Source organism: Anopheles darlingi, chromosome 2 (assembly GCF_943734745.1).
Source record: "Anopheles darlingi chromosome 2, idAnoDarlMG_H_01, whole genome shotgun sequence".
NCBI classification, from domain to species: Eukaryota; Metazoa; Arthropoda; class Insecta; order Diptera; family Culicidae; genus Anopheles; species Anopheles darlingi.
Window position 1 is genome coordinate 49,349,403 of NC_064874.1, and position 20,000 is coordinate 49,369,402.

At 53.7% G+C, this 20,000-nt stretch overlaps 1 protein-coding gene across 1 annotated transcript in view; it reads right to left on the reverse strand.

The window, feature by feature from the left end:
• LOC125950012 (protein serrate-like) overlaps window positions 1-20,000 on the reverse strand; it is a 102,193-nt gene that overhangs the window by 48,938 nt on the left and 33,255 nt on the right. Inside the window, exons 5-7 of the mRNA XM_049677568.1 lie at window positions 1,649-1,703; window positions 939-1,044; window positions 655-803 (exon numbers count right to left, since the gene is read on the reverse strand). Coding sequence (XP_049533525.1) covers window positions 655-803; window positions 939-1,044; window positions 1,649-1,703 — 310 coding nt within the window. The remainder of the gene's footprint in view (window positions 1-654; window positions 804-938; window positions 1,045-1,648; window positions 1,704-20,000) is intronic.

Below are 20,000 nucleotides of genomic sequence, written 5' to 3' on the forward strand. Positions count from 1 at the left end.
TCGCAATCCATTCGAAGCGAAAGTGTAGATAGACACGCGCCGGGATGGATGGATGGATGGATGCGCGCCTTTCTCGCGAACGCGGGCCTTTACCACCGGCCAGGCTTGCCACACCTCTTTCGGCGAGCTCATTACGCTTCGATGCGGCACTGGGCCAGAAAAAGGGAAAGGGCTTCGGTATCCGTTATCCGTGCGAAAAACCCATGAAAACGCAAACGAGATAAGCCTGTAAATTGGTTCGGCTAGCTTGTTCGCTCGCTCGCTCGCTGGCTGACTGTCTGTCCGTCTGTTTGGTCGGTTGCGTCTGTTTTTGTTTGTCTTGTTTGGCATTCGATTTTCGGCTGCTGCTGCTGCGGCTTCGTGCCCAAATCCTAAGCACAGCCAAACAGTCGACGATCGACGAACGATCGTTTGTGATTACATAAATTGACCTTTCACATCACGCGGCGTCTCGCATTATGTACGCAGCACACCGAGCACCGTGAGATCCTATCGGATAGCTATCGTTGCAAGCTGCGTGGTACTGCTGAGGGGAGGTCCTAAATGGTGATAACGACACAACATCGTGCTGGAATGCAGCACCGGGGTCCCGGGTGCATCGATCTTTGCCGTGTGTATTTGTGTGGGCAGCTGGCTGGCTGGGTGGTGGCTTACCTTGCTCACAGTTGGCTCCCTGCCAGCCGGGAAGGCACACCTTGTTGCCCTCCTTGCCGCAGGTGTAGTGACCGAACTGATCGTTCCGTGGCCGGCAGAACGTGGTGCAGGTCGTGTTGTAGTAGTTATCGGCACACTGCACCCGTACCCTGGAAGACGCGAGACGAGAGAAGAAGAAAAAGCGATAAGCAATGCATTAGCGTTGGTTAACATTAGCAGCTGCTACTGCTGCTGCTGCTGCTGATGATGATGATGATGTTGATGCAGTTGATGCGCTCACTCACCGGTACGTTATCCTGGCCGCCTTTCCTATGTGATCGAGCGTGTGCCAGTCGTGCGAGGGCAGGATCACACCGGAAAAGGATGTCTCGTCGATGAGTCGCTCGGAAACTGAAATAAAAGTAAAGTAAGTAAAACGAAGAGGCGATGAGAGAGTGAACGTGAGTGGAGGATCGTTTACGATCTGCTGTTCTAATTAGCACACATTCGACACACGTTACAGGGCAGGAGGGCCGTTGTTCGCACGGTTGCACCAATTTGCACACCAACGCCAAGAGAAACCCCCGGCGAGAGGGTGTCTGGTGTGTCTGACGGTGTGCATCGGTGGATTCCTCACCCACGAATGGGGAGAAGATGATGATGAAAAATGGGGCCACAACAGTTGTGCAAGGGAAATAAAGATCGTTATGCTAATTCCTCAGTTAACACCCGGTCGGTCGGTCTGTCGGTCGCTCGGTTTGGGGCGACGCGATGCAACGGCAACCGCGCGACCTCTTACTCTCTCTCTCTTAACACCGGCAGCATGCATGGTAGCGCACCACCGGCGCTATCATGGCACGGCAATCTGGCACCGACACCACCGTCGGCGTCGTCAGCCCGGCCACCGGTTAATTGTTGCCCGAAACCTTCCCTTGGTGCAAAACTTAGACTTCTGTTGTTATTGTAGCTTTTGTGTTAAGGCGTTATTTTCGGTCGAACGTCGATGAATACTTACTTGAGTACGACTCGTTGTACATGTCCAGTGCTTGCAGGATAAGGGTGAACGATTTCTGTAACAGAAAGGGAGAAAAAAAGAGAGAGAGGTTGAATTGTAAGATTTAATGTAACAACAGACAGCACAAACTTGAAGCACATCAACACCCTCCGGAACGTCGATCCCATCCCAACCAAGATCCCACTTGCGACCGATCTGCTTTTGAATGAGAAGCACTTCTAGCCCTAACGGGAGCACTTGACACTTGAAGATGGAATAAGCCGAACGAGGACGAGAAGAAGTGGCGACGCGCGAGTGGCTCTAAATGAAAACTGTTTATGCACTCAATCGACCGTGTTGCTCGAGTGATGAGGCCGATGTGAGACGGGATCGTGAGAATTTCTACCTTTTAATGAGACGCCACACATAACTCTCACACCACCAGCAGCAGCAGCAGCCTGGAGAATGTTCTTTTCGTTACGGGCGAATCGAGCAGCCCGCGTTTCGTTTTCGTTTCATTCTTTTGCTTCCCCCTAGACGTGGATCTTGTGGACATGCCATCACGCTGAAGTGGCCTCTATACCCCTTCTCCACCTGGGCCATGGCTACTCCCAAAAAAAAAAAAACAGAAACCAAGAGCCACTTCATTGCCGCCATTCCGACGATCAACATTGTGACTGGCCCGGGTCCGGGTCCGCGGTCTGATTTGGTGATTTCACACTTTTTCGGACAATTGTTATTCCTGCGGATCGCACTCTAGAATGGGAGCATCGACACACACACACACCAGGGACTGATGAATTACAAATCAGGGCGAAGAAATCGAGCAGCACGACGACAATGAGGACGACGGCGGTGGCGGGGATCATTCCGAGGATCATTTGCTGAAGTGCTTCTGGAATTCTTGATCACTTGAGGCCGCGCTCCAGCCAGCGTGGAATGGTTCACTGAACTTCCCGTTCATCGTGTTGGTCACCACCATGGACGTTGTCAGGTGATGGGATCCACTACGATCGTACCGAGCATCCGCTTTCTAATGTTCCAACTTTCAACTCTAAACCTTCCACCAAAAACGGTCACAGAAAGTTGGATGTTGGAACATTTTTTGTTGATCGCATCGCATCGCATCGCATCGGCATCGGGATCAATACGCGTGATGCCGGAGCCGAAGATTGATTCGTCAAAATGGGCTGTTAATTTGGGCCGTTGGGGGGTACCACAAGACCCTTACATTCCCCCTAGGATAGGATACGAGGGGAATGTGATTTTTTCGGGGCACGAAAGATCGTTCGTGATCGGATCCTAACAAATTGACAAACATGCGATCAATCGATAAAACGTCTCCCTCTCTCTCTCTCTCTCTCCACACACCGTTTCGTTACCAAAACAGAAACTCTCCGTCGTCGTCGTTGTGGCCGTCGTCGCCATCATCGATCGTCATCACCATGAAGCCATTCGTCTTGCTGTTCTCTGCGGACACAACGCCGACGAGGTGCATACATATGCGCGTGAAAGGAAGGAAGGGAACGAGAGTTGATCATAAAATTCATTCATAACTTTTTTGTTGTTATCCTCTCACTCCCGCAAGCGCTTGCGATCCTCTCCACATCCACTTCCACTTCAACGTGCTTGTTAGCTAACGCAACGCCAAAGGAGAGAGAGAGGCAAAGCAGCAGAGATCGCCATATCACCACACCCCCACGGTCCCACCCCCTATACCCCCTGACCGCGATCGTCGGCATATTATTCACACATCATAACTCACACCACGCCACACGCCGGGGGCCACTTCAAACCGACTTCAGAAATGGGTGGCACCATCTGCTGCTGCTGTTGCCGCGTGTATTCACCGATGCGATATCCGCGATGATGCGCGATCAGCAAAATGTCAACTCGCTCTCACTCCCCGTTGTGTGTGATCTCCACACCCCCACTCCCACTCCGGGACTAAATAGTTGGCATTATTTTGTTTTATGAGCACACCGTGGCCAACACCGACCACCGGAACGGAACAATGCGTCAAGACCGCACAACGATGTGTCTCGTGATCGCGTGATCTCTCACTTAATGTCTCCGGCCCGGCCTGGCGGCGGCGCTATAGTGCGCTTGATTCCGATCCGGTGTTCTCGTGGCGGGGTGGACGAGAAAAAGAGGAGTGTAAACAGTGACAGTGAACATCCGATTCTGTCGAGCACAACAACAACAACAACAGCATACAGTATGCAATCGCCTCGTCGCAATCGTCGATCCCCGGCACCCAGCGCGCGATCCTCAATTTACATATATCGTACGAGCGATACCCATTCATTCAGTAAAAGCCACGGATGCCGGCCGGCTATCGGTGACACACACACACACACACGGGAGACCACTCTGGGGACTCTCATCTGGCTCAACCAAGTCAGAGTCAGATCGTCGAGTCGAGCGCCGTGCCAAGCAAAATGTCCGGAAAATGTAATTTAATTTGAATATAATATCCAGCACCAGGCACACCGGCACAACGGCACTGCGCGCCCTGCAAGGGTTTCGGGCGCTCTCTTTCTCTCGCTCTCTCTTTTTTCGGTTTTGCTTTTCCCTTTCGATCGCTACACACGTTCCGTCGTCGTAGGTTCGGTTCCGTTCCGTTCACAGTCGCAGGCCGCACCGCACCATTACACCGGGGTCTCGTCGGTCTCAAAACAAGATCTGGATCTCGGGATCAACCGCCGCGGGATCGTTGGTCGTTCGGTGGTTAAGGCCGCGGCCGCCAAGCACGGAGCACGGGGAGTGGTGGCCCCCTAGATGCTTTTATTATGATTGAATTAAAGCGCTCGATAACAATGACAAAGTGTTCCATTCTTCCACCAGCACCACCAGCAGGTTCCAGGCCGATCGTCGTCGTCGTCGACGTCTTCGGTGGCGGTGGAAGAATAGGAAAGGATCGCTTGCCCTGTCATCATCATCATCATCATCGCTGTGGTCGTCGTTTGTAGGGTGTCTTAGAACCTCACGTAGAGGTTCGTGGTTCTTGGGTCTTCTTTCTTCTTTCCCCCTAATTTATCCTCTTAGGGACCCTAGCCCGAGGAAGAGAGGAAGAGTCATGTGTAAGACCGACCCAGGCAAGACGTTCCTGACCTTCACACGCGGCGGCCATGGGCGACCGTCGTTTGTACAAACATTATGACACTCGGCCGGCGGTCGCGGCGGTGCGCTGGTCTTTTAAGCATTAATTTATGCTTCCGTGCGTCCGCGATCCCGGGTCACGAGCAACTGGAGCTCTGGAAGAGTTCGTTGCGTTTCTGCTTGGCTGACTGCTATAGGCCCTCCTCTGGTAATGGAACCTTTCATTCCATTCCCGTTTTTGTGCGTGCCCGGAAGCGGAGGGTGGACGAATTAATTCCGGTATTTGGTTTGGTCCATGAGCGCGCGCGCGCCCCTGTGCTTCGCTGACATAATTGGGAGGGAAGCCCAAAACCCTTTTTGCCCTTCCCGATCGGAGACGATCCCTGATCCCTGATGGGGACCCTGAATGTCGTGAGAAGACGCTCACGGTGAACAGGTGAAAGGGGACGGCACCAGGGCGCAGAGCAATTTGTTTTGCATTTGGATCGTGGAGGCGGCTTCCGGATCGGTCTTGCGCCTCAAAAGCGCACGAAAGACAGTTTACGATCCGCTGTGTGCGTGCGTGCACGGAATGTCCCGACGACCAAACAAACGCTTAATTTGCTTCCGGGCGATCGTCAACCTAACCTCACTCACTGTTCTCGGGTTCTCGGTTTAATCCACTGCCAAGTGGCGGTAGCCTAGCAACGCCAGCGCCAGTCAACTGCTTTTGACGTTCGCCTTTTTTTCGGTGCGCTTGTGGTGATCTATACCTTTGAGTCGTTGCCGTTGTCATGACAGCACCACCACCAGAGAGCACACACAAACACGCACTCGAAGTTTGATTGAAGACACACAGAACGACGATGACGACGACGACGACGAACGGTTGCCTCTAGAGGAGCGGATGGATTGAATCGGATAGATAAAACCCCCGGTGTGGGGAGGGGGGAAGGGCGGCCATCGTGGGCACTATTGGTCATATCCCTCCGACGACGACGACGACGACGAGGAACTCTGGTTGGCCTCCCGCCGTGTGCGGACTCGCATCTTGCGGGCCGTGAAGTTAATTGGAAATCAAATGGCGTCCAACGGAGTGTTCGCGTTCAAAGCCCTTCCAGAAGAGCCACCCCGCCCTCCCGAAAAAAAGCATTGCAGAAGAAGAAGAAGAAGACATAGAAGAAGCAGACGAGAGGTAACTCTAGGCAGTTGGACACAAGGGAGGGCGAGATAGATAGGCGTATCGTAAAAGCAATAATAGGCAAGTCAACCCCGATGCCGATAGACGCCGATTGAACATGACGGCGACGGAGGTTGTGGCGATCGCGCGCACACACACACAGTCGAGGTTTTCATCGTTTTCCGATCCGCCTGGAGACCTGGAGCTCGGTACCCGATGCCCAGTGCCCGGAGATCCATCACACGGGGGCCTCCAGAGCAGCATTTGAGCTCCCGCAGCCTTTCTAGCGTCCTCCTCGCCGCTATAGAGGTGATGGTTTGGATCTTAGAAAATCTCTTAATCAGGGACTGGCCAGCACAGTGGAGCATAGGCGCTCGTGTGTGTGTGTGTGTGTGTGTGTGTGTGTGTGGTACGGTGACCCCGCGGTGTCGTTTATATGGTTTTATATCCCCGCGGTGAGCCCATCATGGGGCCGGACTGCCTGCCTGGATCGTTTCGATCGTTTTGTTTTCATCTCTCTCGATCTTGTTCTTTTGTAGCAACTAGTTGTGGTGTGCGTGTGTGCCACGAGGGGTCCACGGCACTAAATGAAAACACAACAGCAGCAACAACAACCCTAACCGACCGATCGACCGCGACTGACCGCGCGCAGCAGCAGCAACAGCATGGCATCGGCATTGTGTGACCATAATTGAAGAAGCGTGGCGTCTAATCTCTTTTGTAAGATCGACGGACTGCTGGGGCTGCGGCACACACAGACACACACACACCCATTGGCCCGCTGAAAGGTGATCCAATTTCCGGGGTTTAACATGCGCTGCGCTGCGTACCGTTTATGGAAAATTAATTATCGATCGCGCACTGGTCCCAAAAAAAACGACGCGAAAACGCGCATCGTGAAACTATCCAACTGTCACGATCTTCCGTGGTCGGCATCTCGATCTTGCGATCGTCGCAGCGGTTGTTGTTTTGATTTCCCACCCAAACCAAAATATCGAGAAGCACCTCTTCGTCGAAGCAGCACTTCTCTATTGGGAGAGTCCGCAGAGTCCCAAAGTCCACGGGGGCTCTTGAGGTTTTGGGAGCTCTCGATTGTTTCAACATGCTATGCGGTGGCCGCGGCGGTGGCGATGGAATGAGGGGGTGAATGTATGTTTAATTTTCACTTTATGGCTCACTCCTTCCCTTTACCCTTCCTCAGTTATGGCCGCAATGAATGGTAATGCATTCATATAATACCTGCCGCCAGCCGCCGGGCGTTGCGGCATTTTTATGATCCGTATAACATCAATCCTCACCCTTTTGCATTCCAAAATCGATGCTCCGTCAACAAGAGGCAGGTGGGAATGAATCGGAAATCGTTGTCCGGTGGTCGGCACACGCACGCACGCACCAGCAGTAGTAGTATTAGTCTAGTGTGACATTAATATTCGAAAGAGCGGGAGCAATAGCTCATAAAAGCGGCCAGGACAAAGCATATCTCCGCCGGTTCTGTTCTCTCCCTCCCCTCTAGGCTATGGTCTAGTTTTGGTCAATTCGGTCGTCCTAATGACAACCATACCGGGACTACTGGAACAATCCGGATCCGGGCGCGCGCGCGCGAAACCCGGAATGGAATGTGCCGAAGATGTCTTCGGCCGGTTGGTTGGTTAGTGTCTCAAGTTTTGAGAGATTTTTCCACATTTTCCAGAGCTGTGTGTGTGTGTAAGCTCTTTCTCTCTCTCTCTCTCACTCTCTGTCTCGATATGGCGTTGGTGGTTCCGCTTCGGCCCGTGTCGATCGGAGTCAATTGATTACCGTCGCGAATGCCGCCGTAACGGAGTTTGTCACCCGCCTCCACCCTATATAAGGTGGACACGGAACGGGTTTTGATTGATATGATTGATCTACCCACCACCCCTCGGTCTCCATTCCCCCTCGAATTGATCTCGTTCTTGCGTGCAACTGTCGCGCGATCGCGCGCGTCGTTCGCATCGTTTCGTGCTTGTTTGTTGCTTTTGGAAGTGATAATTGGGAAGGCCGCTACACTACGCACCACGGATTGTCTGCCGCACCCCAATTAAGGATCCGTTGCGTTGCGTGCGCAGCGCGTGAAATGCGCGCGGCATTCCAATTCCGGCCGCCGGGAAATCGCGTGATAGGGATCCGAAGATTCTGATCTACAGGATGATGCGATCCCATGTTTGGGACCACAACCACCGACGGTGGCACCGGAGCACCGCTAAAGGAAAGTTGATGCATCAACTGCAACACTGCAACTTCCCCCGTTTTTGGCGATCCGGTGGCCGTAACAGTGCCGTCCGGCGATCGTCAGGTTAATGAGTTAATTAGATTGCGCTCGCGCAACGAGTAGTAGATCACGTCGTGCCGTTGGATCCGCTTGATCGCTCGCTCGCGGTGCTCGCGGTGATTAAGGATCGCGCGCCTCGATCGCGATCGCGACGATCTCACTTTACGCGCGGCTTTCCGATTTTCCGAACCGCCCGACCGATCGTGGACCAGCTGGTCGCTATCTCTAATTAACCTTTCTTTTCTTCCGCGCAGTCGCCGCCACCATCGCCATTGCCTTCCTTGTGCCACTTCCGTGATCACGATCGGTACGGCTCAGCGCGTAATTTCATATCGGTGGCCACACCGGTGTGGGGGGATTAATGGGGTGTTTTCCAGCAAGTGAGCGAGAGGCAAAGAGGTGGCGTTTTGGTGGGGAAAGGGATTCAATCAAAAGGGATCTCGGACGGGCCCTGTAGCCCCTCGATCGTTGCTCGTTGATCATTACGATCGACAAGGGAAAATCATAGTCCACCGAGTCCGCCGTATCTTAAGCTCACTCGTGTTGTTGGCCACCGTTGTTGGCGTCGTCGTTGGTCGCCGTTGTTGTTGCATCGAGAAACACGAAGACACTATTAATGATCCCCGTTATTTATGAGACCACCACCGCCATCACCGCCACCGCCGCCGCTCAGATTCTCGTCCCTCGATCTGTTCTACCCCCGCACTCTCTCGTCCACCAATCGTTTTCTACCCGATAAATCTCTCGCTCTGGCTCGCCTCAATTCCTATCACGGGCTGCTGGCTGCTGCTGCTGAATTCGGTCGCCCCATAGAGCGCATAAAGAGCATCGATTACGAAACGATAATGATGGGCCTTCGGTACGCGCCTGCGCTCTCTCTCTCTCTCTCTCTCTCTCTCTCCTTCCGATATCTTGTTAACCGATTGTCCCAGGATCCCCGGGAGCATCTGACTAGAGGAAGGGTCAGCCAACGGCGAGAGAGTCCACGACTGGACCCCGAAACTCCCACTGCTGCTGCTGCTGCTGCTGCTGCTGCCTTTGGAGTTTCGTAACATCCAAAGCAGTCTCAAAGCATAAGTCGAGCCCTTGGAGATCAGCAAAACAATCGGCACCATTGTAGGTACCGCGAGCCAGGGCAGAGATTGCGCTGCGGTCGCCTCTCAGCCGCGTCGATCTTATCGTACGGCCAGGCGGCAGGCTGGTGGCATGCGAGGTGCGAGCTGATCGGTTGATGGGTTCCGAACAGTGTGTTTGTGTGGGAACAAAGCACGCAGAGGGTGGAGCATAAATTTGAAAAATATGTTTCCAAACAATCAAACGAAAGAGAATTAAGCTCGCCGCCCGACGCGCGGGAATGTCAACAACATTCATCAACTCCTTCCGGACCACCACCACCGGGCGGCCAACGCAATGTCTTTTGTTTGCTGCTAAATGTCAATGCAAATCAATTCCGTTCAGGAATCGGGGGAGGTGATGGTGGGTGGCGGGCTTCTATTACTTCCTAGGGCATCTGGCACGCTGCCAGAGTTGGGCTTTTGCAAATGAAATGGTTGGCGAGGTTGACAATCGAGGGATCGATTTGCTGCGTTGCGTGACTTCGCACGCCCTGCTCCGTGGCGGGTCTATAAATCTCTCGGCCTATCAATGCCTGCTCTACTGCCGCTGCTGCTGTTCCTCCTCTGCAATAGTATAGTGTCTTTGTGTGTGGACCTGGAGAAATATGATCCCCGCCCCATATCCCATACTCATTCGTTCCAGACCAGAACACCGAAGGCAAAACATTGTACGCCAATCCCGTCCAGGGGCAGCAGCCCGGTGATCAAAACGACAGTTTTCGATTCGATTTCGGACCTCGGACGGGACCCGCGACGGGGGGGTCGCCCAAACGGACGACATAAACCAGAACCACGACACCAATCCGGGCACCAACGGAGCCAAAAGACCCATTTGCTTTTCGTCGCGCTACAAAATGATACTTTTTCCCCGGGCGCAACGATCAGCGATCGAGGTGGTCTCGATTCTAGCGCTTCATCACCGTTCTGTCCTGCTCCCCCTGGTTCTTCTCCCCTGGACAGGAACTGGTGCTGTTGCCGTTGCCGCTGTTGCTGCTGCTGCTGCTTGAACTCGGTGACAAATGAGTCAGCCCGTTGCTGGAGAATGCATCTTAATTAAATGAGTATTGTTGAAAGAAGAAGGCCCGGATGAAGACGGAAAGCTCGAAACTCGGACTTTGCGGCTCTCAGCCATCATCAGCATACCACCCCGGTCCGGCGAAGAACCGGCGCGGCATCATCGCCTGGGTGGTTGGTTGGTTCAGAAGTTGTCGCCTGGAATGTGGCCCCGGGGTTCGCCCGGGGGTTATCGCCTTTTCGTTATCGCATTTCCGAAGAAAGACCGATCAAGCCCATGAGCGACGGGCGGAGGCCCCGAGACCAGCCAGAGAGAGACCGATCACAATCTTCGAGCGATCGAGACAACTTGAACCTAACGTCTCTTGGCGTGGTTTGGCTTGGTTTTGTTTTTTTTTGTTTTTTGGGAGAAGCGAGAGCGCATTTTGGCCATTTATCTTACGCCGAGGCACCTTATTGATTTATGTAAATTATCGCGATCGCCAAAATGGGCACCCCCCAGTCCAGTCCTCGTGCTCGTGAGTCGTTCGCGTCGCGTTGGCTTCCTTTTCGCAAGCCGCTGCTCGCTTCGAGAAATAATTTTAATTAACGAGAAAAACCCGTCCCGTCCCCGTCTAATCTTTTTGGCGAGGCGGCAGCGGCGACGTCGGTTCCGGCCAACCGACTAACCGACCAACCGACCGGGAGCTTCCTTTCCCCCACAAAAAAAACCTTCCTCGATTCTGATCGCGAAGTATTCTTTCCACGCGCTCCTCTTCCTCCTTCCTTTTTGGTTTCATTTCGACGCGACGCGACGTTGGCGCACGCGCTCGGGGGTTGAAGGACATTTTCGTCATTGGGGCTTTCGGGAATGGGTTGCTTTGGTGCTCCGGAGCACACTCGACACTCGTATCCATGGTTTTTTTTTCTTGATCTTGATAGCGATCCGGCCCGGCCCGGCGGTCCTGTTTACTGATGCTCTGAGCTGAGCTGGAATGCGAAATGATGATCGCATCGAAACGATCGCCAGCATCATGTGCACGGCGTGATTTTCGGTTTATAATTACTCTTCGCGGACAGCGCTCGCGGCGTACCGAGAACGAGAACCATTATCCAGGACGCAGGAGAACGTATTACTCACGTTCACCAGTCCCCAGAGATCGGGGCGTGTTACCGGGGTGATCAGACAACCGCTACCGTGAATATCGATTACGATCGCGTCACACAACGAGCGATGGAGCGAGAGAGGGATAAGGAGAGGTGTGTGAGAGTTTAATGGTAGAGGGATTGCTTCTCACACAGAAAACGATGCCAGTGCAAAAAAAAAACGGCCAAACGACGGACGAAACAACCCTCGAAAACGGAATCGATCCCGAAAAACTAGTTTTCGCGCGCCACTCGGCATCATGGGCCTCCCGAGGGGGCTCACTAATCCCCGACCGCATCGGATAGGTAGCTACCGCGCCGCCGCCATCACCGCCACCAGTTGGCGGTTTGCGTGATTAGAATACTATTATCCCAAATCAGACAGCCTTTTTGTTCGCTCGCCTTTCGTTCGAATCTATAATACAGAGCCCGGCGGTTCTTGGTTCTGTTCCGCTCCACCCAGCCCGCCCGCTCGTCACAAGCATTCAAGAGCAGCGCGCGTCTTGATGATGAGATGAGGCAACGGCGACGGCTCCACGGTGTCCACGCTTCCCTTCACGCTCCTTCGTTCACGCATGGTGGCGATGATGAGGGCTCGAGGGCCGCTCTCTAGACTAGAGAGATGGTCGAGTGGCAAGAGTGAGCATAAAAAAGCATAAAACCGGCCCGGCATGAAGACCCGGCGCTTACACCCGCGGGGGGAAGGGAACCGGGAGGATCGACACGTCGACCACTGGAACCTCAAAAGCCAAAGCCCCAGACAGTCAGCAACAGCAGCAGCAGCCCAACAACAGCAACAAATTGGTGTATAATTTGATTTCTTTCACTCAATACTCGCTCGCTGTTCGTCTGCGTGTCTGCGTTCTCGAGTTGCTCTCTTTCCATCTCTCTGTCCCTGAGAGAGAGCGCCTTTTCCCCCCTTTTTCCACTCAAGACGAGACAGGAAGAAGGTGCAAGAGGAGTGCTCTGTTCTGGGAATTTGATTAATTTCCAATGCGTGTGTGAAATCGTTAATGGGACTCGATGACGACGACGACAACAACGACGACGACAAGGAGGACGAGAATGCTACGCGGCTAGAACCCGAAACAAGAAGCAGCAGCTCGATCTTGTCCAGATCGAAACCCGATTGAGAACGCTTATTAAGAGCGAACACGAATAGCGAACCGGGCGGGCTACTGCGCATCATTAAACGTTGGCCATCGACGGTTGGTACCGGAAGCAGCCTTTTCGATGCTTTTTGTTGTGACCCTTTTTTCCGGTTGCTGGCTAGCCGGCTGCACTGTCCAATTGCCCTTTTTCGGCGGTGATCGATTTGTGCGGCCATCGAGGCTTCCGTTTTGCATCGCTTTCACCAGTCCCCCCGGCCAGCCAGCCAGCCAGCTCGCTATTGTTTTCATTTACGCACGGAATCCATAAATTTCGCTTCCTAAACGATCATTAGTCGAGTCGATGAGTAGCGTGGCGAAGGAGGAGGAGGCAGAGGAAGGAAATGCACTCCGATCTGATCCGGTTACCACTAAGAGGAACGAGATGCACACACACACAAGCACGCTTTCTGCAGAAGAGCTTTTCCGCGTGCCGCGTGTTGATCGCGCCTTTCATCGGCGGTCGTAATGGCAATGGAAAATGGCCCCCGGGGTGGGAAAAATGGCTGGAGGAAAACCTGTGGTCCCGTGGTGATGGTGTGTGCGCGCAACAGGAAGGCGTGCGAACGGCATGCATACACGCGGTGCCATTTCGCGCGATTCACGGCACGAGGAATCGGCTTCAAATCCGGTCACAAAAGAGGCACACTCCAAGCACTTCTCTGGAGATGAAAATGTTGAGCATTTCCTTCAGCATGCCAGCAAACGGTGCGGTGGTGGTGGTCACACAGATTGACGGACGGACGGACGGTCAGACTTGCTGAGTTCCCCGGGTGTCCATCTGGGTTGGTTATTTGAAAAATGATTGGCACCGCGCGGCACACCGAGGGAACCCGGGGGGCCGGGGATTCGTGATGGCGGATTCCTTGCGCACCGCCAGTCCCCCTCTCTTGTGGTATTGCACACCAAATTAACAGTATTTACCGTGCAATTACAAACGATTCACGACTTTCGCCTCGTTTGTTACACACGATGGTGCGCCAATCCCGCCTCGTGCTCGTGTCGGAGGATCAGATCACAGCTGGAGCCTGGGATTCGTGGCATGCCACCGGTCGGTATATCATCCGAACATCGCCGGTCGTCGTCGTCGTCGTCCGGTTGTCCGGTAGTGTCCGGTGTAATGAGCTGAGAAATCGCCGAGACTCGTCAATCCGACCCCTTCCAATCCGGATCATATCCAGAACGCTCTCCACCATTCGTTCGTTCGGCGGAGCGAGCGATCGAGGATCTGAAGCCCGCTCTGATCCGCTACATATTAATTACAGAAACTTAATAGCTTTCATGTCGCGGCAGAAGGCGGAGGGAGCCTGGAGCGTGCACAGAAGGCGCTGTTCGCTGTGGCTTTAGAAGGCGCTGATCGCACTCGATCACCCTCGAGGAGGTTCACTTCAGGACCGGCGGCTGATCGCTCGTGACACGAACGTTGCATGCGTGCTGCTGCTGCTGCTGCTGCTGCTGCTGCCCGGTGCCATTTCCTGTCTTCAACCTGAACCCGTGATCGTCTTACAAGAACGGTCAGAGAGAGGTAGAAAGAACGGGCTGGCCATAATGCCAGCACCGAATGGAGGATCTGGCAAACTGCAAATTGCACCAGCAGCACCACCAGCAGCAGCAGCAGTGCGTCTGATGCGCTGCAGACATTTGATGGCGTGCAGTTGATGATGCTGCTGCGTAGCTGATGATGCCCGCCGCTTCTGTTAAACAGCGCTGCTCCCCGGCATATGGCACCGACGAACGGCTGCGTTCGGAGCACATCCTTTCGCGCCTGACGCACGGCCGGACAAGCGCGGTGGTGGCTGTGGCGGTGGCTGCGTTGTCGGCGATATCATGAATACTTAATGATCCTTACCGGATCGTGAGAATGGTCGTGGACAACTGGCCGGCTTGCTGGCCAACTGGTTGGGGGAAGGAGGAACGAAGACGCATAATTGGCTCTCGTCTCGTCTGCGCGGTTTACGCGTTGGTCTCATGAATTCGTTCTGGTGTGTTAGATGTACTGGCCGCCGGCTGGCGGGTTGGCTGGACATCACCACGACACTGTGATCACCACGATCGCCAGTTTGTTCCCCAAAACTTTGCCACTTCGAACGCAACTATAGAATAGAAGATGTGTCCGTTCGGTCAACGGCTTCCTCACTCACTCATTCGCTCTTTGTCCTTCTGCCACTCCACTGGAAAAAGGGTCAAATAACTAACGGAATGGACAGTGGCCGCCGCCAGCTGGAGTTCCTTTTACGGCCGCAATGGAAGTACCTGCCAACCTGCTCAACGCGACTGTCAGCACAGGATCGTCGTTGCCGTCGTCGCCGTCGTCGTCGTTGTTGTCGTTGAGTCGATGCAAATCCGTTTCATCCGTTCATCGCTAGCGGGCGCTACTTCTAAACACCTCGCGGTGCTAAGCTCATGAATATGCACGATCTGTCGCCCCGCGGATTGTCGAGGAAGCAGCAGCGTGTTGGAGGGAACAGAGGGCTTAGCTCTCTTTGGCTTCCGGGGTCCATCCCGTCGCTGCCGGAGGGCCGGTAAGAGAGAGAGAGATAGAGTGGGACAGAGGGGGAAACACTTGCGCGCCGAGGATCGGGAGCATCGTGCAGCATTCCAGCAGCGCGCCAGCACAACGGTACTCGCGGCCACAGCACCATAGCAAGGGTTCAAAGGTAGCCCACGGTTCGCTCCGGTGGTTCGTCGTGATATCTGGTGGCCCCAGTGGCCATGTTGCATGTTTCCTGCTGCTGCTGCTGCTGCTGCCGGCCTCACGATTTACGTTGACGGCGCCCGACGGTGAACCGACAATTGTCATCACCGACGACTGTGAGGCCTCAGAAACCCAGTGGCATCACCTTTTGATGCCCCAGAGGCTCGAAACGCACGCCGCCGCCACGGAGCCGAGCTGGGCGCACAACAATGGGCGCCCCTCGTCGTAGCATAACGCGGCATACTGCATGGCCGCGTGGCCCACGATCTCTATTCCGGGCCGATCGCCTCGATCGCCTACACCTCTATCCTTCCGTCATTTTCGAAGAATCCCAAACCGAACGTCCTCCGTAGCGCCGTATGATGATGATCGTGGGCCAGGGGAACGAGAACGTTCCTTTTTTTTGCAATCGGCGGAATCGCGCATAGAACGGGAACAGATTTTTCCCGCTTTTCCACCACAACAGGCACACACACACCGAAGAACCGAAGGGAATCATCGAAATGGATTGTTCTCGCACGGTAATCGCACGGGAAGCAGAAGCCAAAATCGACATGAAGGAAAATGCAATCGACAGATGACGACACGGAAGGGATTCCAAATAGACTCACACTCCATGCTTCTGCTGCTGTTGCTGTTGCTGCTGCTGCTGCTGCTGGTTGTTGTACTTATCAGAAGATGAAAGAAGTCGCGACAGTCTCGGGGGGCAACGAGCAAAAGAGTTAGTGTGCCCAGAATCGAAACAATTGAATGTAACCGAGAACGAAAACACAGAAGTGCATGTGTCGAACACAAACGACGCGATGCACCGATCGTACCCCCGGGAAACGGGAATGGTTTGCAAAAGACAAAACACCGACACCGATTGTGCGGGGTGAGGGGATGAAGAGCGGCCACCACAAAAGCTGCAGCAACACAAACAACACACAACAAAAAAAACCAAAAGAACAGAAAGAACGCGCCCGAAAAACGAAACGAAGAGCAAAACGGAACACAACCCGGTGTCTCTGTGCAACATGCCATAAAATATAATAACACGGTTCACTAGAAGGGGTCAAAGGGAGGGAGGGAGAGACTCCCATTGTGGGGTGATTTCGCAAAAAAAAAACCGGGGGGAATCCACGTGAGACTCACCCCCGATGAGGAGGGTGTTTCGAGTGTGTTTTCGAGGTTCATATTTCTGTAACATCTTCATGCATGACCGAAGCGGAGTAGTAGTAGTAGTAGTAGTAGTAGTAGCGGATTGAGTTTGATCTCGGGGAGTTATTGTTTCGTCCCGGTGTTCCGGCGTCCCGTTTGGTTGTATCGATCGGTGATCGTTTGTTAAAAAATAAAGTCGTGCCGCGAGCGTACAGCATTGTTACACATTCGCGGTTCAAAACATAGTAGCAGTCCAAGTGGTTCAGTGACCTGCAAACGGCGGATTGTAATTGGCGCAGAAAGTAAGTGCCCGCGGGGCTCTGGTGTTGGAATGTGATCACATACCATGGCCCCGGGGCTAATTAAAAGCAGCCAGCACCGACAACACTCCACACAAACGCCCGGACGGAAGGTGGGAAAAAGCATAATTAAAATCGTTATCAATCGCGCAACGAAAACACAAAAAAGGTACAACAACAACTTGTTGAAGCGAAAGCGAATGAACCTCTCGAGGGAAGAAAAGCTCCCAAAAACCCCTCGAAATGATAAAAGGACACAAAAACACACACACACGCGCAGACGGAGATGCGGAAATATTTCGAAATTGATTAGTATTGGTTTTTTTTTTGTAGTGTTGGGGAAGACCACGGGACGGGTCTCTAAAGTGCATTAAATTGAAGCCAATTAAGTGAATCGAGTTAATTTATTCGGGGTTTCGGTCTTCGGGGCTTGCTCCCGTCCCCATGAGGGCCAAGCGGATCGCTCTTTATGTGTGTGTGCGTGTGTTCTGTTGTGCGATCCTCTCACAAGGGTTGTACCTCGCTTCAGGATCTCTTTCAAGCAGCTGCTGCTACTGGGGGTCTTTCGTTGCCCGCGTGCCATGAATGGAGGTGGTTCCAGGCCAGGACTTTTCTCACACTCAGCACCTAAACCCCAATGTGCAGTGTGTTTGTATGTGTGTCCGTGTGTGTCGGTGTGTGTGTGTTTGTTTGCTTATTATCCATTTGCTTCGCTGGTCTGCCCCAGTCCCGGGATGATTTGCAGACTTCTTTTCCATCGAGGTAGTGATCCCCGAGCGAGCAAAAGGGAGCGATCGAGCGATCGAGCAAGGAAATGGGCGAGCGAAGGGAAGGGAAGGGATTTTACGAAAAATCCCGTTCGCATGTCAGTCAATCAGAACCGAGACGAGATGTCGTCGGTAGTCGTTTGTCCTGCAATGAAAGCCATCCGTCCGTCCGTCCGTCCATTCGTCCGTCGGTCCCTCCACTCATTGCACCCCGCTGCTCACCCCTGCTTCATTGCGCTGTCTTGGGCTTGTCTCGGGCTGTGTGAATTGTGAATCAATATGGAACACGACGCGCAAAACGCTAGGAACGAGCGAGCGCGCGCGCGAACACAAACGACGCTACAAATCAGACAGAACCAATCGATGCCGAAGCCGAAGGCCTCTCCACCGCCGTCGCCATTGTATTCGCGAGGGGGGTTGCATTTTCCTTCATGCTACAGTACCGCGGCTGCGCACCCTACACACAGTCCCCTTTCTTCCAACCTGATCTTGTTCTTCTGTGTGTGTGTGTGTGTGTGTGTGTGTGTGTGTTTTCATTTTAATTAAAAACCCAATTCCACCAACCATGGCATCATACGGAACACGGCCACGGTTGAATGGGTTCCGTCAGTGAGTACTGCTTGTGGTGGTGGTGCATTGCCGGGTACCAGGTTGGTAGGCATTTGAATGCATCCCCTCCCCCCGGGGGGTGGTGGGGAAAGTTGATAAAAATCGAACCGGATTGGGGTGGAAAGGACGGATTGGAGGGAAAACGGGGCCTGCTAAAGGTTTTCCTTTCTCACCGAGGACCACGTGATTGACGTGTGAGATATTGATTTTGAAAAGCCTATAATTGTTGGGATCGGCTTCGATCGAGGCGTGCGTGCGTCGAGGTTGCGTCAAGCAACAGCGTCCAGCGAAACAGCGCCAACCACATGGCCACATCTCTTTCGGCTTTCGACATCGTTTGGACCGCAAAACGCCCACCCGCTTTGATCGCCCTTCCTTTCATGGTTCCCGATCACCCGATTACTGGTTCCAGTGTCTGTGGCTGCGGATTGACAGCTGTCACACGCAACAATCGCTAACTTAATCATAACCATCCCAAAATGTTCCCAATTAAAACACAAACGCCGATCTTCGACGACTTCGAGCCCCTTCCAATGGAGGTTCCTTCGCCTTCCTTCTAATGGTGTGTTGCTGAGGGAAGTGAAATCTAACAACTCGATCACTAGCAGAGTAGAGAGTGCGCATGTGTGCATGATCGTCCTGTGCCATTTTTCGATTGATCATCAAATGATCATCTTCCGCACCCACCAGCAGCAGCAGCAGCGTGGCGTGGTGGTATTGGGGAACTGCAAACTGTCCGGGAGTATTGCACATTGCACTCGGTATAGGCCGCGAGTGAAATGTGATACCGGTGACGGTGTCGGAAGGAAGGATGGAAAAACCAAACGTCAAGAGAATGGCCACCATACGGGTCTGACAGAGAGCCGGGGCCAGTGTTTGGTGGATTGCCAGCCAGCGAGCGAGTGCGCGCACGCGCGTGCATGATCGCAGCCGGCACCGGAGCGGCTCCACAGATTCATCTTTAATTTATATCCCCCCCTCATCCACTCCGGTCCCGGTTCCCTCGGGGAACCTCGGGGTTTACATTCCACTAGCTACCAAGCGATGCGAGAAAATGCAATTAAACATTGCAGTTGTGGGTCTCGGATGTGATAAAATTATGCTCTCGCGCTCGCGTCTCGTCCTTCGGTGCGGCGCGATGATGAAGCGCGATGGCGTCGCCACGAAGGGAAGGGGTGGGGGGGGGAGGGAACCGTGCGCCAAGACGGCGCTACCGCGATCGGGCTCTGCACCTGCCGTACACCGGCACCGGTACGGTGCCGATTTCTAACCCGGTGCTCGACGCTCGACCCCATCAGGCCGGTCGCAATTATGTTGCGCGCCGCCGGTACCGGTCGATCGATCACGTACCCCAGAAGTCGATAAAGACGGTGGCGGCAGAGAGACAAAACAGGCGCAGAGCAGGCAGTCGCCAGAGCTGTTACATATTTGTCCGCATTCGCAGTCCAGTGCGCCATACGGCGTTTTGTACGGTTGGTCTGCTGGAGTAGCAACCTATCGAGACACTCCTTTCACATGTTTCGCGCAGTGATCGTGGTGGTGGGGCCCTCGCACGACGACAACAACAACGGCGAGGACAACGACGACAACAACGACTGCGACGACGACGACAACGACGACGACGATCGGTGTAATCGATCGACGTAAGCGATCTGATAACCTTCAGTTTTTCGAGTTTAATTTTTTCTGCTTTCTACATGCACACTCCCGGGTATATGCTGTGGTGAAGGTTCACCTCCACCTTTCTTAACACCCCAGACTCGTGATAGAGTGAGAAAGAGTGAGAGAGAAAGATAAGAAGCGAAAGAGGGATAGAGAGCAGTACAATCAGTTTGTTGCAGTAAATCGCTTCGATGCGCCCCACCAGGCGCGTCCGGGGTGCTGTGGCTGATAGGGCGGCTCACGGTCCA